This window comes from Meles meles, chromosome 16 (assembly GCF_922984935.1).
Source record: "Meles meles chromosome 16, mMelMel3.1 paternal haplotype, whole genome shotgun sequence".
Lineage (NCBI taxonomy): Eukaryota > Metazoa > Chordata > Mammalia > Carnivora > Mustelidae > Meles > Meles meles.
Window position 1 is genome coordinate 73,399,630 of NC_060081.1, and position 26,584 is coordinate 73,426,213.

The 26,584-nt window shown below is 48.3% G+C and overlaps 1 protein-coding gene across 2 annotated transcripts in view; it reads right to left on the bottom strand.

Moving 5' to 3' along the window:
* Window positions 1–26,584, bottom strand: part of ZFP64 (ZFP64 zinc finger protein) — an 86,051-nt gene that overhangs the window by 13,096 nt on the left and 46,371 nt on the right. Inside the window, exons 1-3 of one of the 2 annotated variants that reach the window (XM_045981544.1) lie at window positions 6,844–6,976; window positions 806–955; window positions 517–579 (exon numbers count right to left, since the gene is read on the bottom strand). In XM_045981544.1, the coding sequence (XP_045837500.1) occupies window positions 517–579; window positions 806–955; window positions 6,844–6,949 (319 nt within the window). In that variant the 5' untranslated portion in view covers window positions 6,950–6,976. Of the gene's footprint in view, window positions 1–516; window positions 580–805; window positions 956–6,843; window positions 6,977–26,584 lie in introns of those variants that run through there. The other variant, XM_045981543.1, reaches the window with a different exon arrangement.

Genomic DNA, 26,584 nt, shown 5'->3' on the forward strand with positions numbered 1-26,584 from the left:
ACAGGGGTAGGGGGCAAAGGGAGAGGGAGAAGTGGACTCCCCAGTGAGCAGGGAGCCCAACTTAGGGCTCGATCCCAGGACCCTGGGATCATGACCTGGGCCAAGACAGACGCTTAATCCACGGAGCCACCTAGATGCACAGGACCTTATCTGAGGATTACTAGGGCCACAAGGCCTCTTTGTAGCCTGTCCTCCCCAACCTCCCCAACTAGCTCACACCTTCCACGCCTTTGCACCTGCTGTTCCCCCTGCTGGAATGTTCCTGGTCTTGCCTGGTTACTTAGCCACCTTTTGTAGTTCAAGGCAAGACCCTTCTTCAGAAAGCCTTTCAGAACAGCCTTGATCCCATCTTCCACGACGGATTCTCCCCGGACGCACCCCCTAGCTTCTGACTTTCGAGGCCGCAGCCTGCCCCGCACACCTTTTCCGCCCTGCGCAGCACCCCAGGCCAGCACGCTCCAACTCCTAGCCACGTCCTTCAACGTTCAAGTTTCCAACAAAGGAATGGACACCTACCCGTGTGGATTCTCAGATGGCGGTCCAAATCTTTCATGCCGTGGACAGTTTTGAAGTGGCAACCTAGAAGAAAAAAAATCCAGGTTTTCTCAAAATAGAGCCTCAAAAAGGAAGCGCCCATAAACCTGAAGACTTGGGAAGTCCCGGGGAGCTCGGATGCCACAGGATGCTTAGAATGCATTTGCGCCTGCGCAGTGAGTGCGCGGGGGCGGGGCCAGGACTCCTCAGGTGAGTCCACCAGCCAGCGCAGGCCTGGGAAAGGGTCTGCGCGTCCAAGTTCATGCTTCACCTGGGTAGCAGCAGTTGAAGGTCCTTTCTCCGAGCGTCACCGTTTGTTCCTTGGACTCTGAGGGAAGCACCAAGGCCGGGGCTTTCTGGGCATCACTGCTGTCCGTGGAGGGACACGTTGGTTTGGGAACATTATCTTCTAATTCTGAAGCTGAAATGGACACAAAAAGAAGGGTTAATTTCTCAGATACAACCACCATGGGAAGTCTTACAATGGAAGCAGGACTGTTTTATCTCCAACACCTCTTCAAAAAAAAAAAAAAAAAAAAAAACAACCAAAAAAAAAAAACCAACCCCCCAAAATCAATTAAAAATGGAAAGCCATGTATGCTCTGGCCTTAAGTCCTTTCTTGAACTACCAACTTCCAGAAAATACAGGGAACCAGGACAGACAGACCCAACTGGCAAGACCCAGGCTGCAAAACTTTGCAACAGTGACTTCTGAGGTGACCTAGCAAAAGTTTAGTTTGTAAGATTTTCCAATCCATCAGTGGCTGCCATTTTTATGAAATATAACACAAATTACAAATGAAATAAGACAAAACAAACAACATTAGAGAGGACAGAAGGCCGGTCCTGCAAGGTTAAGCTATTTTTCAAAGCTTACTCGATTTCTGAATGGGTTTTGTCTCCATTCAGTAGGTCACAGACCACACTTCAAGCACCACTGGTCTCCTGGACAAAATGCCACTGTTTCAGCAAATCACTTAAAAAATGGAGGGGGAGGGACACCTGAGTGGCTCAATGGGTTAAGCCACTGCTTTCGGCCCAGGTCATGATCCTAGGGTCCTGGGATAGAGTCCCACATCGGGCTCCTTGCTCAGCGGGGAGCCTGCTTCTCTCTCTGCCTCTACCTGTCACTCTGCCTGCTTGTGCCTGCTGACAAATAAATCTTAAAAAAAAAAAAAAGGATGCGGGGGCGGGCGGGGGGGGGGGGTAGGGGGCGGTGAAAACCAGACTCAAAGACTTGAGAGGATGACTTGCAGTATCCAGAGGTCACTTGGATCCTGATTTAAACATATTGTAAGAGCCACTGAAGACCACAACAAGGATGAACACTAAAGTGGTTTTTTTTTTGGGTGTGAAGATGAAGCTTCGAAATAATCCAGGGCAGAGGAAAAGCTGGACAGAAGAAACAAGCCTGTCCACGTGTAATTAATTGTTGAAGCCCAGCCCCAGGTACACGGGAGTTTGTGGCATCATGTTCTGTCACTACGGTAGAATAACTGGAATTGAGGTTCTTGTGGGCCAAATGGTCAGATAGTTTCATGTGGTTCGATCTAACGTGGAGGTTTAAAAATTTCTGTAATAAAACCCAAGCGTTCCTGAAAGATTACAAAGCCATTTCTCTCCAAACAGATTTAAATCCAAGGAATAAAAAGGTGTTGTCAATATCTAAAGTCTTAAAAAAAAAAGATACTGACTAGTATATAAATTATAAATTAGAGGCCAAAGGCTGGGATGGTTTTTGCTCCAGGTAGGGAAAGTGGGTTCAGTTTACAGGGAGAGGTTTTGTCCAGGTAAACCTCTTACGAGAAGCTAGTGAACACACTGGCATGGGCTTTAGCTCTAGGCACAGGGCTTGCTTAGCTACTTGCTAACTGAAACTTAACCTTTCTGAGCCTCAATTTACGTGGCAGAGCAGCAGGGTTAGAATGATGTAAATTCTCAGTACGTCAGCCTGTGCCTTGTAAACACTATGTAGGAATATAGGATAGGATTGCAGAGGTCCCATCTGAATAGTGGTGGTGCTCAAAGCCCCTTAACAGGGTTTGAACAAGTGACCTAATCCTGGAGCTCTCAACAAAAGGCCATTTTGCCCCCAGGGGACATTTTTGATGGTCCTATGCACACACACATAAGTGACCATGGCATCTAGAGGGTAGAGGCCAGGGATGTTGCTAAACATCCTACAATGTCCAGGAGAGCCCCTATACCTGTATCCGAGTCACCTGGATTGTGGGTTGTCGATGCAACTTTCCAGTGCTCACCCCCGGATAACTTGGGGTGAGGGTGGTTAAGGGTAGATCCCAGGAACTTGCACTTTTCAAGCCCCGGGATGGCATCCTATACTCCAAACCCTTGCAATTTGAAGGGTGGTCTCCAGAGCTCTAACATCAGCATAACATGGAAACTTGTTAGAAATGCAGAACCGCAGGTCCCAGCCAACGGCCTCAGTCTGCACTTGAACAAGATCCCCAGGTGATTCCTAGGCCAATGTGAAGGCAATGCATCTCCAACACGTGCATCAGGATTACCTGGCGGGCTTGTGAAGGCTCAGGTAGCTTGGGCTCCACTTTCAGAGTTCCTGATTCAGATCCTACTCCAGGATCTGGAGTAGAGCTGGTATTTTTCGTTTCTAACAAGTTCCCACTGATGCTGATCTAGCAACCACACTTTTGAAAACTTCAGCTCTGAGAAGGGAAACTGGCTCAGAAATGAAGGTTGCAGGGCTAGAAATTTTCAGCTGATCTGAACCCACACTGGCCAGAATGGAATGAAGCCCATCACTATGCCTCTCAGAGGAAAACCCCAAACCTTGCACTATACTTAGCAATTTGTATTAAAGAAAGCCATCAAACTTTTTTTTAAAGATTTTTATTTTTATTTTATTTATTTGACAGAGAGAGATCACAAGTAGATAGAGAGGCAGGCAGAGAGATAGAGAGAGGGAAGCAGGCTCCCTGCTGAGCAGAGAGCCCGATGCGGAACTCGATCCCAGGACCCCGAGATCATGACCTGAGCTGAAGGCAGCGGCATAACCCACTGAGCCACCCAGGCGCCCCAAAGTCATCAAACTCTTAAGGATTTCTGATCCCAGAGAAAGCAAGGAGGATTGAAAAGTGAAATCTAAGTGAGAGGTTGTAAGGCCACGGAGAAGTTACTCAGCTTCCCTGTTCCTCAATTTCCACATCTAAAATGTAGATCATGGCCCTTATCCCCTAGGTTTAGGTGAAGGTGAGTCCTTTCGTACATGTAAGAGGACCTGGTACATAACACTACATAAACGTTTTATTCATGGATGTGTGCACACGAGCCACCGGGTTCTGCAAGGGAGGGAAACTCACTGTGCCATAAAAACTTGCAACCAGGCAGAAGAGACTGATGGGTTAAAGCGATAAAAAAAGCTATCCAGGGGCTCCTGGCACAGTTGGTTAAGTGTCTGCCCTCAGCTCATGATCTCAGGATCCTGGGATCTAGCCCCACGTCCTCGGGCTCCCTGGCCAGCAGAGAGCCTGCTTCTCCTCTTCCCTCTGCTCGTGCTCTTGCTCTTAAAAATAAAATTATTTTAGGGCGCCTGGGTGGCTCAGTTGGTTAGGGGACCGCCTTCGGCTCAGGTCATGATCCCAAAATCCGGGGGTCAAGTCCCGCATGAGGCCCCCTGCTCCGCGGGGAGTCTGCTTCTCCCTGACTTTCTCCCCTCTCATTCTCTCAAATAAATAAAATCTTAAAAATAAAATTGTTTTAAAAGATTTTGACAGAGAGGCAGGCAGAGAGAGAGAGAGAAGGGGAAGCAGGCTCCTTGCTGAGCAGAGAGCCTGACTTGGGGCTGGATCCCAGGACCCTGGGATCATGACCTGAGCCCAAGGCAGAGGTCTAATCCACTGAACCACCCAGGCGCCCTCAAAAATAAAATCCTAAAGAACAATCCAGTGCTAGAAAGGGCCACCCAGGTTGAACATGGAGGGCCACGAAGGGCCTCCCAAGGAGAGGACCTCCCAAGTCTCCCAAGGAGACTTCCTTATTCTCAGCGTCCAGGAAACCAAGCCAGTCTGGAGGCCCACTCTTACCTGAAGACAGGGCAGCTGGGGCAGAGACCCTTCTAGTCTGAAAGAGGGGGTGGGCCACGTATAGTACCCAGTGTAGTACAGTTGGCATTCTAACCCTACTATGAACAGCCACTATACCTTTTATAAGGTTACTCTCTATTTTTAAAATATAGATTGGTCATGACTGAAGTCTACCAGTTGACCTGCTCCATTTTATTTCTTCCAAAACCCATCTGAGTTGCAAAGCCATTTGCAAATTAACAGTGGCCCACTCCTGCTAACCTTGGGGGTGGAGGGGAAGCCTAGACAAACTCAAAAGGAGGTGGGCCTTTGATCCAAGGGACAGACCTAAAATGCAGGAGGAAAAACCACATCAGAGGGAGGGTTGCTTTTTCTCTCCAGGGTTGGCTGGTGCTTAATTCTGATTGTGCCCTGCTCCCACAGGGGGCACCCCAAGTACCTCACAATGCAGAACACCTTAAGCCTTCTAAACCGAGGGCCTCTCTAGGAGGTGTCTTCACAGCCCTGTAGGCAAGAACAAAAGGAGTCCAGGGCACTGAGCAACAGCCAGGGGTCATCCAGGCTATTGTCTTTTATAATCAGGTCCCCCCACGATTCAACACCCCCAATTACACTCTCCAGTTCCTCTTCTGCAGAGAATCAGCAGGGACCTTGCCCCCCCATTGCCCCCCCCCACCCCCCCAGGGAGACCCTCCCATTTCAACCTGTGTCCATTATAGTCCTTGGGGACGAAGGTGGGTCTGGTCTTTTGGTTAATGGTAGTCCCATCCAGCCCAATTTTGGTTTTAGGTGCTCTTACTTCTAAAGTAGATTCATTATACGTCTCCCCTCCACCACCTCCTTGGGTGTGTGGTCATCAAAGCCGGCGACCTGCATTGTTCGAGGTCTGAGGCTTACTGGCAGAGACCCGAGATCCCCCAGCTCCCTTTCTGGGCCGAGGGAGAAAAAAGTTCACCCAGAACTCGGAGGTTATCAGTTAACCGCGGGGGTGGGGGAGGAGGAGGGAGCAGAGACCGAGCGGGAACTGAGGTTATCTTAACCTGAAGGCTGGATAATCAGAAAGGAAGCGCTTTAGAGATGCAGATCCCCCCCCCCCCCCCACCTCGCCCCAGAAATTCCAATGGGGGCGGTGCCTCAGGGTAGACTGAGGAATTTAGCGAGTTAGCAAAGCCGCGCACCTGCAGGCTGTTCGGAAACCGAGGCTCGGCTGACCACAGGGTGAGAAATACAGCCCTGAGGGTTTAGGGTAATCCGAGGCCTCCGCGCGTCACCCGGACGCCCTCCACCAGCCCCCTGACGGCCAGGTCGGCCCGCAAAGTCCGACCGTGGCACACTCCTCCCTCCATAGCCTCATTTAAAGTAAAAGGGAAGTCCTTACCTGGAGCCATTAACCCCCGCCCCGCCCCCCCCCCCCCCGCCCCTCCAGGCTGCAGCCTCGCTGACGTCCCTGGCCTCGACACTTGCTGTTCCCTCTGCCTGGAATGTTCTCCACCCGACCCTTCTTCCTCCCGCCCCGACCCCGGCATCTCCAAGCCTTTCCCCCAGAACCTTCGGGTTTTTTTACTCAATGATGCCCACCTCCGCGAGGCCCTCCCTGGACGATGCATTCAAAATGCCCCCTCACCCCTCGCCACATCTCTCCCTCCCGAGCTTGGTGAGGTTTTGCTTCCGCCGCTCAGCCCTAACGCACCTTACGCCTCCCGCTTCTGTCTCCAGGGCCGTCTTTCTCGACCCCACTCAGCCATAAACTCGAGAAGAACCCGAATTCTGTCTGCTTGCTCATCGCTGTTGCCCTCCCCAGCACCTAGCTCCAGGGCCCGGCGGAAACTCAGACGTTCCCCCCCCCCGCCCCCTCCCAGTCCCGGACGCGGGTCTCCGGACGCCCACCTTCCAGGCGCGCCGCCCCAGGCCAGCACCAAGGAGGTCGGGGACCCGGGCGCCGGCGCTCCCCGAAGAGGGCCCTCCGAAGGGGTCTCGGAGCATCCTCCCAGCGTGTTTGGGTGAAAAGCCGCGGTTTACCAGCGTTTGCGGGGAGCGGCACAGTTTATCCGAAGAGGGAGAATTTACAAGGAGGTGTAACTTACAAAGGCGCTGGGCGAGGGCGCGGAGGTCCCAGACCTAGCATCGAGGTGGAGGTGGAGGCTTCCCCCGCCCTTCCACGCCCGGAGCCCCGCACCCGCGCGGGTCCCCCCGAGCGTCCGAGAAACTGCCGGCAGCGGCCAGGCGGGGCGTCCGCGGCGCTACTCACCCGGGACCCCCGCCACCCCGGGGCCAGCCTCGGCGAACTCGCGGCGCGCGGGCTGCGGCTCCTTGGAGTTGAGGTGCTGAGGCTTGGCCTGCTTGCGCCGCGACATGGCGAGCAGAGCGCGGCCCCCGGCGAGGCGCTGCGAGTGGCCTGCCTCCCACAACCGCTTCCCGGAGTTCGGAAATTACGCCCCCGCTCCCCCGGCTGGAGCGCGCATGTCCTGGCAATTCTGCTCCTCTGCCGAGCGGGGCGATTTATCAAGAACCCTGACGGCTGATTGGCCCGGAGCCAAGACCTCGGGGGTCCGGGGGAAGAGTGGTTCGCGCCCCTGCAGCCCACACCACCCGAGAGCTCGTTAGGAATGCAGACTCTCGGGCTCCACCCCAGACCCGCTGAATCAGAATCTGCATTTTAACAAGCTCCCCAGGTGATTCGCATACACATTAAAGTTTGAGAAACCGTGTCTGCATTTTAACGAGATCCCCAGGTGATTCGTTTGCCCATTAAAATTTCAGAAGCACAGCTCGCCTCCAACTTTCATGTGCGCTCGATTCACTGGGGATCTCGTTAAAATGCAGATTCTGACTCAGTGGGTCTGGGGTGGGGCCTGAGCTTCGGTATTTCTAACGAGCTCCCAGGCGATGCCACAGCCGCGGCCGCTGCACAGGCCGAGTTTTTAAGATTCTGACTTAATTAGTCTGGGCGGAAACCTGGGCATTGGTGGTTTTTTTTTTTTTTAAAGCTCCCCAGGTTATTCTGATGTGCAGCCAAGGTTGAGAAGCACGACCTCCACCATCTTCGTATTTAAAATTTAAATGAGGCCAGAGAGTCTCCCAAGGGCAGATGAACCACTTTACTGAGGAGCCCATTAAAAACGCAGGTTCCGAAAGTTTTGGCTTCAGGCGGCAGAGCCCAGTAATCTGCATTTCTATAAGGCGCCCCCAAACCGCACCCCATCCCTCGCGCGCGGTTACTCGGGAGCTCCAGGTCTAGGACCACACGCACAAGAAGCCTCGCGGCCAGCAGGGGCGTGGGCCCGCCCCACAGGTGACTGAGGCGTGGTCCTGGGGGGAGGTGGTTGAGCTAATTGGCGTTCATGCTCAGACTGGCTGGTACCTTGATGAGACCCGAGGGGGACCCTCCTTACACCAGGTGAACGACATCCAACAGGGAGCATGGAAGCCACCTACATCCCTCAGGTGTTTACTTTCTACAAACTGGGGAGTTGCTTAAGGCGGGGCTATGCCCTCAGCTTATCCAAACCTGCGAATCACGTGGGGGCCCCTTGCTAGAAAAGACCCAGGTTCCGGTCTGAATCCTTGGGGGGCAGAGGCCTGTGAGTCCGCGTATCTAACAGTGTCCTTGCTGACCTTTGACCTGTGGCTTGGGCGGCCCCTTGGGGTTCAACAGCCACTGTAACTTGCCTTTTGTGGGGCTAGGGCAGGACCTGCGAGAAGACAATGTTTACATTTTCCAGAAACTCAGCTGTTTTTCTTCCATTTCACACGGTGAATGGATTTTAGGGATGGTTGTGTAACGCCTGGTGATGTCTCTTAAGGTTAAATTATTTCATTATATATTTATGTATTTACTGACGACTTTTTAGAAAAGTACTCCCTACCCCACAACGTGGGGCCTGAAGTCAGCCCCAGGAGATCAAGGGCCGCAGGCTCTATCCACTGAGCCAGCTAAGTGGCCCCACGTTAAATTTTAGAGCCCCTCCTTCTTGTTTTTAAAGAAACTTTTATTAAACTTTTCTTCGGGATGTGCGTGTAATCGACACATGTAAGAAAGCCGTTTGAGAACATAGGTCTGTGCTTATGTTTATCCTGTCTTGTGGAAAGTCTCATGAGGACACTGGATAAGCTGGAACAGTGGGTGCCCCCGGGGAAGCGAACCCAGCCAGAAGATGGGAGATACCTGATACCCTTTATACCGCCTGAGGTGTGTACGTGTGTCTATATACTTAATAGTTATATAGCGTTTTGTCAGCTCAGGTGCACACAGTTGGATTAACCCTTGGTACATGACACCTGGTCATTACTGATCTGTTGCTGGCTATGTTTGTTTGGCTGCTTGTTTGTTTCCAGGCTTCTTAGGATCTAATACCGGGGAACCCACCTCCCAAAGCTGGGAGCATAACCATAACCTACGTCTCTCTCCTACAGCCATCAGCCTAAACCCCACATACTTCACTCCTTTGCTTCATCTTTTCAGCAAGCTCTTTTGCATCTACATGTCATCTTCAAAAACACAATTTTAGGAGCACCTGGGTGGCTCAGTCCGTTAAGCATCCACCGTAGGCTCAGGTCATGGTCCCGGGATTCTGGGATGGAGCCCCACATGGGGCTCCCTGCTCTGCAGGGAACCTGCTTCTCTTCGTCTGCTGTTCCCCCTGCTTGTATGCTCTGTCTCAAATAAATAAATAAAACCTTCTAAAAAACCCCCAAAGACAAAACACAATTTTAATTTTTAAAAAGCTTAAAAAGGGTATGTAATTTTCTAGGAATCCCCCCTCATTTATTATATTGCTAAAATCATCCAAATTGCTGTCACTGTTGTTCGTCTGACGGATGTGTTATATTCTATCATGTGAAAATAGTAGTTTATTCATCTGTCCTCCTGTCGATGGGCACCTGGATTGTAGCCCGGTCTTTCCGAATCGTGTGGGTATGATCTATGATCCCCCTAGAAGGTGTCAGAGGTTAACTGAATGTACACATTTTCGGATTGTAGGTGACTGTTTAAGAGATGACACCAAACTGGTGGCACCAATGTACATTCCCACCAGCAAAGTAAGAAATACTGTGGGGCCACATCCTTTCCTATACTCGGTATTATCAGATGTCTTAATATACAGATGTCGAATTAATATACAATTAATATACCATGACATTTCACTATGGTCTTGATTTGCATTTTCCCTGCATGTATGGCTTCAGCAAAAAACAAACCAAAAATTGTTTTTCACAAAAATAAGGACAGCGGGGTGCCTGGGTGGCTCAGTGGGTTAAGCCTCTGCCTTCGGCTCAGGTCGTGGTCTCACTGTCCTGGGATTGAGCCCCCGCATCGGGGCTCTCTGCTCAGCAGGGCGCCTGCTTCCCTTCCTCTCTCTCTCTGCTTGCCTCTCTGCATACTTGTGATCTCTGTCTTTCAAATAAATAAATAAAATCTTTAAAATATATATATTTAACATATAATATATAAATATGTATATATTTAATATTTATATGTATATATTTAATATTTATATATAAATATAAAAATACTAAATATGTATATATTTAATATATATTATAATGTATATATTTAATATATATTACATATTTAATATATAATATATAGATATGTATGTATTTATATATATATATAGGGGTGCGTGGCTGGCTCAGTCAGTAGAGAATGAGCTTCTTGATCTATGGGCTGTGAATTCAAGCCCCACAATGGGCATAGAGCTTACTAAAAAATAAAAAATAAAAAATATGGAAATATATATAACATAAAAGTTATTTTATATATTACATGTAATATATAACATTTTATATAGAAAATATAAAAATTTTTATATATTACGTGTAATATATAAAATATATAAAATTATTTAATATATTATATTATGTATATGTGACTCATAGATTAGAGATCTAAGTGAAAGAAGGGTATCTTTCATTGGCTATGATAAGTCACGATTTTCCTCCAATCCCATTCACCAATTACACAAGTTGTTTTTTGAACTCCAGCTCGTAAGTTTTCATCTTCCCTGATAATCGACCTGGGGCTTTTGCCAATTAAACTGAAGAGGAGGCATCACTAATGTCTTTAACAGATGGATTTCAAATGCACTGTATTTGGACAGTGTTTCAACATATCAGAAAATTCTGTTGCTAAGTTTAAACATGCAGAATGAGGTTTTTCCAGGTGCCTCCTTTTCATTGTCCTTCAGCATCAAAATCACAGAGCAAGGAAAACCATGGCCAAACATGCTTTTCAAGATATTTTTACCACAGGATGTTTCTCTAGAAATGAGTTACTTTCTCATTTTTTATGTATCATCTTCATCCTGATTTTTTTTTAAAAGATTTTATTTATCCATTTGAGAGAGAGAGAGATAGACAGCGAGCTTGAGAGGGGAGAAGGTTAGAGGGAGAAGCAGACTCCTTGCAGAGCCGGGAGCCTGATGCGGGACTTGATCCTGGGACTCCGGGATCATGACCTGAACCAAAGGCAGTCGCTTTACCAACTGAGCCACCCAGGCACCCCTGATTTTTTTTTTTTTAATGCTTATTAGGTAGTCCCTTTCAAGAGAAGGTCAGATTTTCAACGCTTGTCCTTTTTAAAGGAAAAATGGAAACTCTGTAATTTTGATAACTCAAGTCTTTTGCCAAGAGATACACGGTGCACCTCTGAATTATACGAGATTCTCCTTATCCCTCTAGATCTCTTTATAAAGCATTATAAAGACTGAGTGGCAGTAAAATGTAAATAACATATACTCTAGGGCCAGTGTGAGTTGAAATCCTGGCTTTGTGACCATGTGGTCACATGTCACTGCTGTGTACTCACGTTTTGTCATCAATAAAATGGCAACGCTAATATAGCTAGGATGGTTACAGGGATGAACAGAGTTTCTTGATGCAAAGGACAAAGAACAATGTCTAGTGCCAAGGCTGTACTCTCTAAGTGTCAACCATGACTATTCGTAATAACAGAGCACATGTATTAGTTTACTATAATAGTTACCATGTATAATAATAGCTCACACTCATTCAGAATTGGTGATTCCAATTAACTAGGCACAGATATTGTTGTCCATGGAAATAAATTGGAAGCAAACAAGCCCATGTTGATTTCACCCAACCCTTCTGAGTTGCAGATTTTCTATGCTTTCGTGCCAGTTTCAGGATACCTGTATTATTTTTTTAGAGAGAGCACGAGCCCGGGGGGGTGGGGAGGGGAGTTGGGGAGGGGTGAGGAAGAGAAAGAAGCTTAGGCAGGCTCCGCACCCAGCACAGAGCCCGACGTGGGGCTCGATCTCACACCCTTGAGATCATGACCCAAGCAGAAATCAAGAGCTGGATGGACGCTTAACCAATTGAGTCGCCCAGGAGCCCCAATATATATATATTAAATGAGGAATTCAAAGGGACTCATTGAATATTGCTCAAGTAATGGCTTTCTTTTTTAAGAGAAAAAGGCATTGCTCATCTGACTTCTGTCCTTTCTGCTAACTTTCTCTGCTATGGATATAGGAATGAATGAATGAATAAATGTTTATCCAGGTATAAATGACTCCCAAAGAGGGTGTAAAGGCAGACAGGAGCAAAGCTGACTTCTTTCTCTGCCAGGAATTTATTTGTTCAACTGGTAGTTTTTTGAGCTCACACTATCGCCTGGCTCTGTACCAGGTGTGCAGTACAGATTGATAATGCGAGACAGACAAGACCCAGCCGGGCAGCCAGAGAACGAATGGAGGAATGAATGAGTGAGGCCATGAGCTCATTTCAGATACGGATGGATCAATCAAGATGACATGGGGTGATGTGAACTGAGAGTGACCGGGTGGTACAGGGGAGAGTAGCTGAGTTTGGGTGGAAGTGACCTCTGAGCTAAAACCTGATGTAAGGGGCGCCTGGGTGGCTCAGTGGATTAAGCCGCTGCCTTCGGCTCAGGTCATGATCTCAGGGTCCTGGGATCGAGCCCCGCATCGGGCTCTCCGCTCAGCGGGGAGCCTGCTTCCTCCTCTCTCTCTGCCTGCCTCTCTGCCTACCTGTGATCTCTGTCTGTCAAATAAATAAATTAAAAATCTTAAAAAAAAAAAAATAAAACCTGATGTAATAGGCAGCCATGGGAAGAGCCAGAGAGAGAGCATTTCTGGGCGCGGTAATAAGCAAAGGCTCTAAGAAGCTCAGCTCTGGCATGTTTGAAGCAAAGTAAGAAGCATCAGTGATCAGTTGGTTCCCAGAAAAAAAAAAAAAGCCTTGTAAAAAGTTGAAAAAAAATAGTCTGAGCTCACTTATGATGAAAGAAATGCAAGTTAAAATAAATTGAAATACCCTTTTTATCTTGTCTGAACAGGGAAGATGAAACACACCCGTATGAGCGAAAAAGCGCGCAATGCTGTGCTCCGATTCCTCCTCCCCACACCGCACTTCTCACACTGACTGCTCAGGAGAATCACCTGGGGACCTTGTTAAATGCAGATTCTGACTCCAGCATGTCTCAAAATTTAACATGAGCGTCCGATCACCTGGGGACCTTGTTAAGGCGCGGATTGTGATTTCACTGCCTCTCAGACCTTCATGTGTGGAAGAATGACCTGGTGATGTTGTTAAAAGCAGATTCTGGGCAACCAACCCATGAAGAGGTATTCAGCCTTACTAACTATGAGGGAATGAATATTAAATAACCATAAATTCCTCTCTTTCCACTCTTATCAGATCAATAAAAATTAAGAATGCTGGTAACATCTGCTGTGAGCAAGCGCGCAGGGAGTCTGGTCTCCTAATGCATGGCCGGTGGGAGCGCGAATGTTTATAGCCAGGGCAGGGGGCAGTTCGGCAATCCCCTCTTTTTTTGTGTTTTTGTTTTTTTTTTTAAAGATTTTATTTATTTATGTGACAGACAGAGATCACAAGTAGGCCGAGAGGCAGGCAGAGAGAGAGGAGGAAGCAGGCTCCCCGCTGAGCAGAGAACCCAATGTGGGGCTCGATCCCGGGACCCTGGGATCCTGACCTGAGCCGAAGGCAGAGGCTTTAACCCACTGAGCCACCCAGGCGCCCCACGGCAATCCCCTCTTAAATGTGCCCTGCCAGCGATCTCTCAATTCTGCCTTCCATCTGGGCTCGAGGGAAACATCTGCCCATGGGCACAAGGGAGCCCGTCCAAGGATGTCCGTGGCGACACCACTCTCATCGTAAACAAAACAAAACAAAACACCATTGAGAAATAGGCTAACTGCCCAACAAGAGGGGACTGGCCAGGTTAAACTGTGGTTTAGCCATACCGTGGACTACCAGGCAGCAAACAAAAGCAATCATCCAGACTTCTGTACACATGCACGGTTAGAGCTCCAGGTACACCGCACTGAAGAAAGACCAAGTTCCACATGGACAGAATCAAACACCTACTCAAATCCACATAGGCTTTCAATGGTGAAAGTGAAAATCCAGAAAACAAAAGGTGCTGGAGGGATACACACTGGCTGTGTGTTGAGCAAGATGGCGGCCGGGCAGTGGCTTGAAGGAGGAAGGACTGGAGAGCCTGGAAATGTCTGTGTAAGAAGACGTAATCCTTAGTGTTATCTCCTTTTTAAAAAAAAAACAAAAACAAAAACGGAATGAATTCCCACACTGCTTGACAGTTAATAAGTTAAATAGTTAAAAAAAAACCCAATAATTAGGGGGGCCTGGGTGGCTCAGTGGGTTAAAGCCTCTGCCTTCGGTTCAGGTCATGGTCTCAGGGTCTTGGGATCGAGCCCCGCATCGGGTTCTCTGCTCAGCAGGGAGCCTGCTTCCTCCTCTCTCTCTGCCTTCCTCTCTATTTGTGATCTGTCTGTCAAATAAATAAATAAAAATCTTAAAAAAAGCAATAATTAAAATAACTCAATTATGGTTCTGTCATACAATGGAATACGTTCTGTATGACCATAATGGAGAATAATGTATTTCCTTGTGCACTGATATGGAATGTTCTTCAAGATACGTTAAGTGGGGGCACCTGGGTGGCTCAGTGGGTTAAAGCCTCTGCCTTCGGCTCGGGTCATGATCCCAGGGTCCTGGGATCGAGCCCCACATCAGGCTCTCTGCTCCGCAGGGAGCCTGCTTCCTCCTCTCTCTCTGCCTGCCTCTCTGCCTAGTTGTGATTTCTCTCTGTCAAATAAATAAAATATTAAAAAAAAAAAAAGATACGTTAAGTGAAGGGTGCCTGGTAGCTCAGTGGGTTAAGCCTCTACCTTCGGCTCAGGTCATGATCTCAGGGTCCTGGGATTGGAGCCCCGCATGGGGTTCTCTGCTCAGTGGGGAGCCTGCTTCCTCCTCTCTCTCTCTCTGCCTTCCTCTCAGGACTATTGGTGATCTGTCTGTCAAATAAATAAATAAAAATCTTAAAAAAAAGCAATAATTAAAATAACTCAATTATGGTTCTGCCATACAATGGAATACGTTCTGTATGACCATAATGGAGAATAATGTATTTCCTTGTGCACTGATATGGAATGTTCTTTAAGATACGTTAAGTGAAGGGTGCCTGGTAGCTCAGTGGGTTAAGCCTCTACCTTCAGCTCAGGTCATGATCTCAGGGTCCTGGGATGGAGCCCCAACTTGGGCTCTCAGCTCAGCGGGGAACCTGCTCCCCCCTCTCCGCCCCCTGCCTGCCTCTCTGCCTACTTGTGATCTCTCTCTCTGTCAAATAAATAAATAAAATCTTTTAAAAAAATATTAAGTGAAATATTCAAAGGAAAGAACAGTATACAAATTATGTTATTGTGGTTATGTATGCGTTTCACATGCATACATATATACATACACACAATAGCATAGTAAAAACATACATATATAACAGCATCTCTCTATGAAATTTAACACACACAGACAGACCCAGGCACACAGATATACAGACACACGTGAATGCAGAGGAGATGGGGGACTGGTAACATGAATTATTCCTGGGGACAGGACAGAAGTTGTCTGAATGATACCTTGATATACACTTTTTGGCACTCTCTTAAGTTAGTTTCAAATCATAAAATTTGGCACACTCCAAGAGTGTATAAAACCCAAATGTGCAATTTATGAACTAAAACAAACACCACCAACAACTTAAGGTCTAGAACATTCTTAGTACCAAAGCAACTCTTCCCATGTTCCCATCCATTAGGTTCTCCTGCCTTCTGCCACCTTTTTCCACTAGCTCGAATTTTGTGCAATTCTTACTTAAAAACAGTTTGATCACTGTGCATCAATGATATTTCAATTAAAAAAGAACGACAGTAGTTTTGTCGCCTAAATAATGTTGCTTAGTTTTGCCGCTTTTGGAACCGCATGCCTACTATTCCTTCCATCGCTTCTTTAAGTTTGTGAGAGGCACCCTGGTAACTGCCGCAGATTTTCACTCTCGCGTAAGCTCCACACGAATTTACCACATTATATACCTTCGCTGCCAAAGGGTAGTTTCCATTTTGTAATTATGAGCAACATCGCTGTGAACATTCCTACACAGCTTTCGTGGTTCTTATGTATAAGCTGCTTTACGCCCAGAATCTGCATTTTAACAAGAGCCCCCCCCTCCACCGCCACCCCGACTCTCGACTCTGGACTCTCGACTCTCGTGAGCAGTAAGTGTGAGACGGTAAGTGTGAGACGAGCAGCGCGTGGGGGAGGAGGACTAGACGGGTCATAGCACAGGCTCGCCCCCGTCTTTCCCCCCAACTTTCCTAGGGACTCCCCAAACTATTTTCTGATGTGACTGTATCAACTTAGGTTCCCATCAGCATCCCTGACTTTTAAAATGAGAATGGAAAAAAAAAAAAGAAAAAAGGAACTCGTTAAAAAGTCACTAGGGCACGGTCTTCATTGAAAATGTTAATAACCACTACCCAGGTGCTCACTTCCTCTTCTCTCCTTTCTGCTCCCACACCCCAGCCCCTCCCCTTGCCGGATTAGAATATGAAACGCTGAGATGAATTCCTGGAGGATACTGTGTGCGCATCAGCACGGATCAGCGCCCTTTATTTACAGAGAAAACAGCCTCCCGTCCACCTGCTGGCTGCTACTGGTTTGGTAGTCCTGAACTCTGAAGGAATGTGGTCCCAGAAGAAGGAACTAAGCTTCTAGACCTGGGGGAGGGTGTGGCAGAACTGGGCTTGTCCGTGGTCCTCAGTGGTCCTAGGAAACGGGAATTTCCGATCCCTTTATGACAACGCCAGAATCACCCAGACCAACCATCACCCGCGGGTTCTGTGAGGGGTTCTGTGTCTTGGGCCACACAGTCTCCCTGACTCTGACATTGTCTATTAGGGCTTTTGCTCTGGGGCCATTCATCTGTTTAGCAAACATGAATTGGGTTCCATCCGGTTGTGAGGTCGCTCACCTCTAGGAGTGCAACGGCAAGCCTTGAAGGAAGTCACAGAGGGACGAGGAGGGAGTGTAAGTCAAGAGGCAGGTACAACACACCGTGTGGGAAAGGGTCACGTGACGGTCGGGGAAAGCTTCCTGCAGCAGGCGGGTTCGTAACCCCGGATGGATGGGACGAGTAGGTCTTGGGAAGCTGGAGAAGGGAGGCGAAGAGGGTTTCAGGCAGAAGGGACAGCTTGTGCCAAGACCAAGAGGCAAAGGGATGGCCCTTTTGAGGACCCTCAGTCCGGCTGGAGGTGGGCGGAATGCTGGCAGGAAGGTAGGGGAGGCGTGGGAAGGGGACGCAAGGGTCTTGCATGGCAAGTGGGACCCCTTCAACCCTTCCCTGCTTCTCCTTTCCCCTCTATCCCCGTTCAACCACGGACACATCCAGAGGCAGAGCCCAGGCTTGGTCTGACAAAGGTGAAGGTCACTTCCCCTCTCCTCACCTGAGAAGCAGCAACACTGGCCAGGTAACGACTCTGACAGTGAGAACAGTGGACACTCACAGACGCTCGCCCCATGCTGGCGGCTGGGTTAGAACACATTCTGCGTGGATCTCACCAGAGTCCCGCTCGCCACACACATGTGCTTTGAGCAAGTCTCTTAACCTCTGGTGCCTCAGTCTGTGCAATGAGGATAATAATCCTACCTACGTCAGCTGGTTTGCCTGAGCACTGAAAGGGAATGTGGCACACCTGGGTGTCTCAGTCTGTTAATTGACAGACTCTTGGTTTTGGCTTGAGTCTTGATCTCAGGATCGTGAGATCGAGCCCTGTGTTGGGCTCTGTGCTGAGCGTGGGGCCTGCTTGAGATCCTCTCTCCCTCTGTCCCTCCAACCCCCTGCTCGCAAGCTCCTTCTCTCTAAAAAATAAATCAATAAATAAAATAATAAAAAAATAAAATAATAAAAGGGAATGTATTAAAGGGATCGACAAACTAAGTAAATAATGAAGACTATCACTGATAATTACTACTGAATCATCCACCTACTCCCATGACACCACACTAGTTTTGAAAACTGTGAAATATAATAACAGTTATTTATAAATGTGGTCGACTTCAATGCCCGCGTCGTGCTGGGCATGCTGGGCTGAATCCGTGAAACAGACAGAAGGGGGCCGTGTTTGGAACACTCGGTGTTCAGCCGTACTATCATGCAGCCTTCGTGTGATCCTGTGTTTAGTTAGGCTAGTGCTTTGAGATTTATTTATTTTATTTTATTTTTTTTAAGATTTTATTTATTTGACAGAGAGAGAGATCACAAGTAGGCAGAGGCAGGCAGAGAGAGAGGGGGGAGCAGGCTCCCCGCTGAGCAGAGAGCCCAATGCAGGGCTCGATCCCAGGACCCCGAGATCATGACCTGAGCTGAAGGCAGCGGCCCAATCCCCTGAGCCACCCAGGCGCCCCTGCTTTGAGATTTTTTAACAGAGACCAAATAAAAGTGACAGATAAAACAGGAGGTTATTTCTGGGGGACGGTGCTCCGAGAGATCACCCAGGAACCCAACTCCTGGCTTATTCCTGTACCGTCCCCTGGAGTGTCTCTCTCAAGGCGAGCACTCACATCTGGGATCTGGTCCACGGGAAGGAGCAAAGAGGAAGAGGAAGGCAAGCAGCTGCCTTTGATAGAGTAACCCAGAGTGTGTGTGTGTGTGTGTGTGTGTGTGTGTGTGTGTGTGTGTGCGCACGCCACTTCTTGGTTGTGTCCCCTTCGCCAGAATTAAGTCATGTGGTCCCATGTCGCTGCAAGGGAGTCTGGGGCTGTGGCTTCTAACAGGGTGGCTGTGTGCCCGACCAACCCCTGGCGGGCTTCTGGGAACTGACCCTCCCACGACACAGGCACAGTCACAAAACGACCCCTAGGCAAGATTATTCACTGCAGCACTTGGGTGGTGCAAAAGCCAGGACACACCCCAAGTGTCTGTCTACAGGTCACCTGCTGAATAAATTGTGGTAAAGCCACGTAATGGCACACTGCGTGAAAGAGAAGACAGAATGAGCGATCTATATACTCCTATGGTAAGATGCTCTGAATATATTAAGTGAAAAAAGCAAGGGAAGCAAAGGGAAGAGGATAGCGGAGGAGCATATTCCTATTTGCTTATGTTTGTATAAAGAGACCCCGGAAGGCTAGAGCGTAGCAATCGCTGCTGGTGCCCCACCCGGATCCCCTCGCCCTTGTCACCTTGGTGCCCGCCGGCCTGGTTTCCGGCTCTCAGTACCTGCATTATTTTCCCGAGGGTTTTCTCTGTTGGCCAGCGTCCCCTTTGCCCACCTGAGCAGGAGCCGGAAAGACGTGGGCTGGTCATCTCTTCCTGCCACCTCAGGAGTGGCTTTCAGTCAGCAAAAGCTGGGCGTGGGTGAATAAATACCTCAGCTCCCTTGCCCCACAGTGCATCCCTCCGAGGCATCAGTTCCCTCCTGCCTCCCCCGGGGCTCCCAGCAGGAGTCTGGGCCAGATGCCTCGGGTGGTGACTATGCTGGTAACACACTCCGTACCAGCGCTTTCTCTCCTGTCTTCTCCACCCATCCCACTGCAGTCCTCTCCTGCGGTCACCTCCCGAAGAAGCTACTTGCTCTCTAATCCTTGCCTCAGGGTGTGCTACTGGGGACACCCCGGTAAGAGTAAAAGTAAACTAAAAAGAAAGAAGAATTAGGAAAGAAAGAAAGAACGAAAGGAAGGAAGGAAGGAAGGAAGGAAGGAAGGAAGGAAGGAAGCAGTTACCCGTACAGACCAGGAAGGGAACTCCACAGGCTGGGAGAGAGGCATCTCAAGGTATACCGTCCTATATTTTGTTTTGCTATTTGGACATTGTGAATGCGTGAATTATTCATGAAAGCACTCATAAAACCATCAGTGATTCTAGTCTTAAAAGAAATACACTGGTTGCTGGGGTAGAATGAACAGGTTTGGCGGAGCCCTACTCCTACTGCGCTCATTTCTGCTTCATGTCAAACCACTTCCCATATTGGAAAGGTGTGAGGCCCCCCAGCTGCTGTCTCCCTGCTCTGTTAGGGGCATGAGTCCCAGGCTGCAGATGGAATGGGGAAGTTGGACGGGATGGTGAATCTTGGCATTGCCTGCTTGGTGGTGAACCTATGACTTTGGACCTCAGTTTTACCACCTAAGAAGTCGACACATCCATGCTACTTTCCTCTCAAAGTTGTAAGGAAAATACTGCATCTGGTAAAGTTCACCCACAAGAGGTATGCATGCCCGGGGTGCCTGGGTGGCTCAGTGGGTTAAGCCTCTGCCTTCAGCTCAGGTCATGATCCCAGGGTCCTGGAATTGAGCCCCGCATCGGGCTCTCTGCTCGGCGGGGAGCCTGCTTCCCTCTCTCTCTCTCCCTCCCTCTCTGCCTACTTGTGATCTCTGTCCAATAAATAAATAAACTCTTAAAAAAAAAAAGAAGTAGGCATGCCTGACAAGCTTATGGATGCTAAATCAATCAATCAATCAATCAATCAACCAATCAATATGGTAAATATATTTAACTTGAGGGGCTGGGCTTATAAAAAGTGTACAAAGAACTAAAATGTGTGATGTTTTCACCAGAGACACTCATTGAGGAATAAGGCAGCCTAAAGAATATTCAAAAATATCTAAGACAGAACTGGTCAAGTCATAGCTCTATAACTTGGAACAAATGGTTCCAATATAAGTTTAAAAATTTTTTTTAGATTTTATTTATATGAGAGATTTAGATTTTATTTATATGAGAGAGAGAGCACATGCCTGAGTGGGGGAGGGACGGAGGGAGAGGCAGACTCCCCGATGAGTGGGGAGCCCCACATGAGGCTTGACCCCAGGGCCCCAAGATCATCACGGAAGTCAGATGCTTAACCAACTGAGCCACCAGGTGCCCCCAAGTGATTTACTATCTCTGGGCCTTAGTTTTCTCGGTTGTAAAAAGAGCATTATTGCGTTGTCCACTGTTCAGGGCCGCTGTAACGTGCTCGGCAGAGTGGGAACGGAGCAGTCAATGAAAAATGACTCTTTCTATCAATTACTAGTGATACCCCAGGCTTCTTTGACTCAGTTTCTGTCATGGAGGGTCTAATAATCAGGCGTGTATGCTTGCAAGTAACAAAACACCCTTCCTTTTTTTTCCTTAGGAAAAAAATAATAATTTGTGCCCAAGAACGCAGGGTTAGGAGGACATTTTCATTTCAGCTCTGGCTTCATCCGGGGCTCCAACATCTGCCGGCTGGGTCCTCCTGGGTTCCTCTCAGCACAGCCGTGTTGTGCGTCAGCCCCTCTCTAAGGGGCCGAGCAGCTTCTGACCCCGCTCCTGGGGAGCCCTGCCTCCCCATGTCCTGGCTCTTGGCTAATCCCCTCCCCTTGGCTAGACCTAGAGACTCACTTCAGCCCTGGTGAGGCTTGGTTGCCTTGTCTTGGGTCATAGGCCCATCCTCTCGACCAGGAGATGACAAACTTTGGTCTAAATCAGGCCGCTGCCTGTTTCTGAACACAGGTTTTGCGGGAACATAGGCTCCTTTGCTGTTTATTGTGTAGGGCTGCTTTTATGCTAGAACTGTAACAGAGACTGGATGACCCCCTCCCCCTGAAATATTTACTATCAAAGATTTCTGTTGAAATCAGCAACCATTTCTGTTGCTTTGGGAAGATTTTGCTGACCCTTGCGTTAGCCCCGTGTCTTTGACGAAGGTCAGGGAGTACTTGGGTTGGCCAAGCCTTGGACCATGGCCTCCCCTCATGAAGGGAGTGTGTTGGCCCCATTTGGAGCATACGGGCTGGAGATGGGGGTGGAGTGGATCCCCAAGGATCATCCAGAAGTCCTCTGGGAAGGAGGTAGTTAGAGGGAGCAGAGGTTCAAGGCCTCCACAGTGAAGCTTTATGGTTTTGTATGACCACACGACCCTTCTTCTTTTGGGGAGCTAGTTGTGGTGGGATGGCAGTGTTGGGGGAGGTCATTGAGAGGATATGACCACTGGTTGACCTGTGAACTGGACCCCAGCAACTGAAGGCTCCTTACTCTCTCCCCAATCCTTGAAATATGGGTTCTGCTTGCCTTCCTGGCTCCCAGAAGCCACCCCAAGGACATAGCCTTGAGTTAGTGATGTGGTGCTTAGACCATCTGGGTGGTACATGACTGAACCAGTTATGGCCTCTGTGTAGATTTTTAAGGGGCGCCCAGGTGGTGCAGTTGGTTACGTGTCTGATTCTTGGTTTTGTCTGAGGTTGTGATCTCAGAATCAGGAGACCAAGCCCCGCGATGGGCTCCACGCTAAGTGCGGAGTTGGCTTAAGACTGTCTCTCCCTCTCCTTCTGGCCATCCCCACCTCTCATAAATAAGTCAATCTTTAAAAAAATTTTAAAAATTAAGCCTTTAAGTTTCGGCAGGAAGGTGCGGAGATCTGTTCGTCTTGCAGCTGTTGCCCAAGACAAGCGTCATGTGTAAGTTCCCTTGCTTATTAAACCTACCATCTGCCAGTCTGGAGTGGCCCGACTCTTTCTTCCGGTATGGAGCCGGTTTCAGATGACTCCCAGGATCTCCCCAAGAGGTCTTGAACCAACAGCTAGTTCTAGAAAGCTACCGATGGTCAGCAGGCAGGATGGGCTAGTCCCAGCTCACTGAGTCCCCCAGACCGCAGAGCTGCTCTAGCACTGGGCACGTGCCTCAGTGGAGAACCATTCCTGGACTATTTCTATACCAGAGCAGAGAAATGCCTCTGGGTTGGCTGAATTGGGATGGGGTTAAGCTAGAGTTGCCTGTGACCATATCCTTCGGCCATGAACAGAAAACCGGTCTGCAGGGACAAAGAATAAAGCCAAGCAAAGATCTGCCGTGATAGGCATGATCATGAAAGAAGACACAAACAAGACCACCTCCCTGCCACAGGTCCCCAGGTCTCCAGGTCCCCAGAGCAGCTATGACCCCTGTGTTTCTTTCTCAGGTTCTGGAAACTACCCAGTGTCTGTCCCAGAAGTGTTCGTACTTCTGCTAGTTTTTGTGTGTTTCCTGTTGCTCGTAACCAAAAGGGTCGACAATATCTGATCAAGCCGTTGAGAAAGACCTCAACCTCCGGGCTCCCCTCGCCTGGAATCAGGAAAAAACCAAAAAGCCTAGGGAGAAGCCGAGGGGTATGTGAAAGATACAGCATAGAGGACGAGGTGCAGAGTCTAGAAAAGAAAACGAAATGGAGGGATAAATGTGGGTATCTGAGTCTCATCTATGGCAGAGAAAATACCCAAGAATTCCCAGAACCGATAAACTGGTTCTGGCTTCTGATCTCCTGACGTCTGGTGGCCAAGCTCTCACTGCAGACCCTTCCCACATTTTTGTTGTCACCTGGGTCTTACAAGCATTTAAGCCTTGGATTAAAAGTACTTCTAAGAAGGAAGAAGTTTTGGGGCACCTGGGTGGCTCAGTTAGTTAAGCATCTTCCTTTGACTCAGGTCATGATCTGAGGGTTCTGGGATCGAGCCCCGCATCAGGCTCTGGGCAGTGCCTGCTTGAGATCCTCCCTCCCCCTTTCTCTCTGTGCCTCCCTCCACTTGCAGGCTTGAGCTCTCTCTCTCTAAAATAAATAAACCTTAAAAAAAAAAAAAAAGAATGAACTAGTTTAGAGGTGTCTGGCTAGCTCAGTTGGTAGAGCCTATGATTCCTGATCTTGTGGTTGTGGGTTCCAGCCCCACATTGCGGGTAGAGATGACTTTAAAACAAAGTATTAAAAAAAAAAAAAAAAAAACTAAAGGGAATGAACTAGTCACACATGAGCTGATATGGAATATTTCTGAATCTTTAGCCCCGGATGGTGGCGTGAAACTATTCCAAACTGTCAGGGTGCTTGCTGTGTAGAGAAAGTAAGTGTCTGGTACATAGTAGGTGCTTAATAAACTTTGTGGAAAAAGTCCTGAAAGATATATTGTTAAATGGAAGAAAAAGAGAAAAGAGAAGACACTATGTAGATTAAAGGTCCATCTTAGTTAATTAACAAAGAAAAGAAACAAAATCTATCTATACAAGCGTGGGTAAGCATGTAATTGCTTTTGGGGAAGGGAATTGAGAATCTGGTGTGGGAAAGAGAAGAATTTTCCATTAGATATTTCAATTTCCATTGAAATGTTTGAATTTTTCTACTCTGTGCATGTATTAATTTTTCAGTGAAAAATTTACTGTAATGGAAAGATCTTCAATAAAGCAAATATAGCGGCATGGCGATTGAATCTTCATGCAAAGAATATGGGTGTTTACCAGAAAATTCTTTCGACTTTGCTGTATGTTTGAAAATTTTTACCAAAAAATTACTGGGACTTGTTTACTTTAAAAAGTTCTCCCTTAATGATGAAATCAAAGGCCAGCCCTGAAGCTGGTTCCCCTGCAGCTCTCGGAAGGGAGGACAGTTCCCTTGGCAGTGGGTGGAGGGCTCTTTCTGCATCAAAACACCAAGGTTTACACGACTAGAGTAAAAACATCTGAGTTGGATTAGGGCAAGGGCTGAGTCTACAGAAAGGACTTCTATGTTGGTATGGCCTCAAATTCTGTCCACTGGAGCCCTCTTTTGTTTGGTGACAAGAGATACAATCAAAGCTTCTCTCTTTGGAACGCTGGGTTTTGTTGGTGATACCTAACAGAAACCACTGGCCATCTGAACCAGAACAGGAACTTACGGGCAGCACGTGAGTCAGCCAAGTGCCTCAAGGAGCACTGAGAGCCCGGCTCAGGTAGTGGGCAGAGAGGGAGGCCGGGAGCCAGGGGTCACCACGACAGGCATACCCATAGTGGGGGACTATCTGCTTTGGATGGTGCAGGGACACAACTCTGGTACTGATGCCGGGAACCTCTAAGCTGCACCCCACCCTCCCCTGACCTCTTGCTGCCATCATCACACTGCTCAGGCCTCTGCTGAGATGCTCTCACTGTGAATGAACTTGGATCTGACCCGTGGTTTGTGCTGCTTGCTCACGCTTGGGCCGGAGCATCTGACTGGCCAAGCCCAGGTCACGTGCTTGTCCTCCAGCTGCAAGGAAGTGGTGGGAGCAGCTGATGTTCACCAGCTTGTACAATGGCAGGCAGGACACTGCCTTCCACCCAGGTGAGCACAATGACATGCCCTCTGCACAGGAAGGAGTTGGCTCCCCAGCTGCCCTACTAATGATGAGTGTGAGACCTCGATGGCTTCACCAAGGATGCGTACGCACTGAGAAGGCAGATCATTAGTGTTGCTACTGCATGTGGCTACACCGACTGTCTGCCTACTGTGTGCCAGGTACTTAGCGTGTATTGCTTAATGTAATCCTCCTTTACAAGACTCTAAGATAGGGGTACCATTATTGTTTTCACTAAAACAAAAGAAACTGAGGGTCAGAGAGGTAAGGTCACTTGCTGGGTTGTATCTTTGAGAAGATGCAGAACTGGGATTTGAACCCAGTTCTTTCTGACTCCAGGGCCCTTGATCCTAACCGGTACCCTCTACTGCCAGCTGTTCCGGTCCTCCGTGGGCCTGCCGAGCAAGCCAGGCAGCAGAATGACTTCCTGACTCACCTCCTCATACAATTTGCTTCTGAATTGTACTTTCTCAACACGCTTCTGTTGAAAGTGATTTTCAAGTAGTATTGTAGGGAAAACATCATTTCATTCATCCAAATAAATACCGAATACAGGATATGGCAATTCCATAGGCAATGGTAAGCTGAAGGTTTCACTCATAGTCTGCTGTCTTGGTCGGCTTTTGCTGTGTAACAACCAACCTCAAAATCTCAGTGGCTTTCTACAACGAATATCTATTTTCTTTTTTATAGGTCTGGGAGTTCACCGTGGCTCTCCTGGGTTTGGCTCTAGGCTGAGGGTTGGCTTGAGGTCAGTTCCATTGGTCTGTTCATTTCTCCTCGGGTTATCAGCCACACGGGCATTTTCTTCTCATGATAAGGTCTCAAGGTTGCTTGAGAACAAGAGGATAAGCCACACCATACAGGAACATTGAAAGCCCCTCTTCCCATCAGGTCCACGAGAATTCCATTAGCCAAAGCCAAAAACATGGCTTTGCCCAGAATCAGTGGGGCAGGGAAACGTGTTCCACCCACCATGATGCCAATGGACAAGGGAAGATACCTATAATTCTGGACCAGGGAGGGAGTGTCGAGTTGGAAAGGACAATCTAGCACAGCTGTTAACACTGAAAACAGGAATCCAGTCACGAGGTGAAGATTGATGAAGACTGACAGATACATTTACACTACTCAAATCAAAAGCACTAGGCTGAAAACCCAAACATTGATAAGCATCATAGCATGGGCCTTGTTCTTTTTCTTGGAAAACTATCCCGCTCCTCTTTGCCCTGGGTTGTAATGCTGCATTCCACCGCTAGGGTGAAGCACTAGTCATTATTTTACAGCTTCTGGCTTCCCGCGGTCAGGAACAACAGCAGGTAGAAGCTGACTCACACCTGCTTTCCCAGCATTGTTGTTAATGGTGCCTCTTCGCTCCCAGAGGTGTCCCAGTTTGGACGAGGAACTATACGATCATCTTATATTTATGTTATAAATGGGGCACTTTTTTTTCTCCTGAAATCAACTTCCCAGGAGCCTAACACACCCCGAGGAGCACCAATCTTTTTTCTCTTCCCCCTCCCCTCCCTTCTGGAAAAATGCTCCCATTACAAATGATT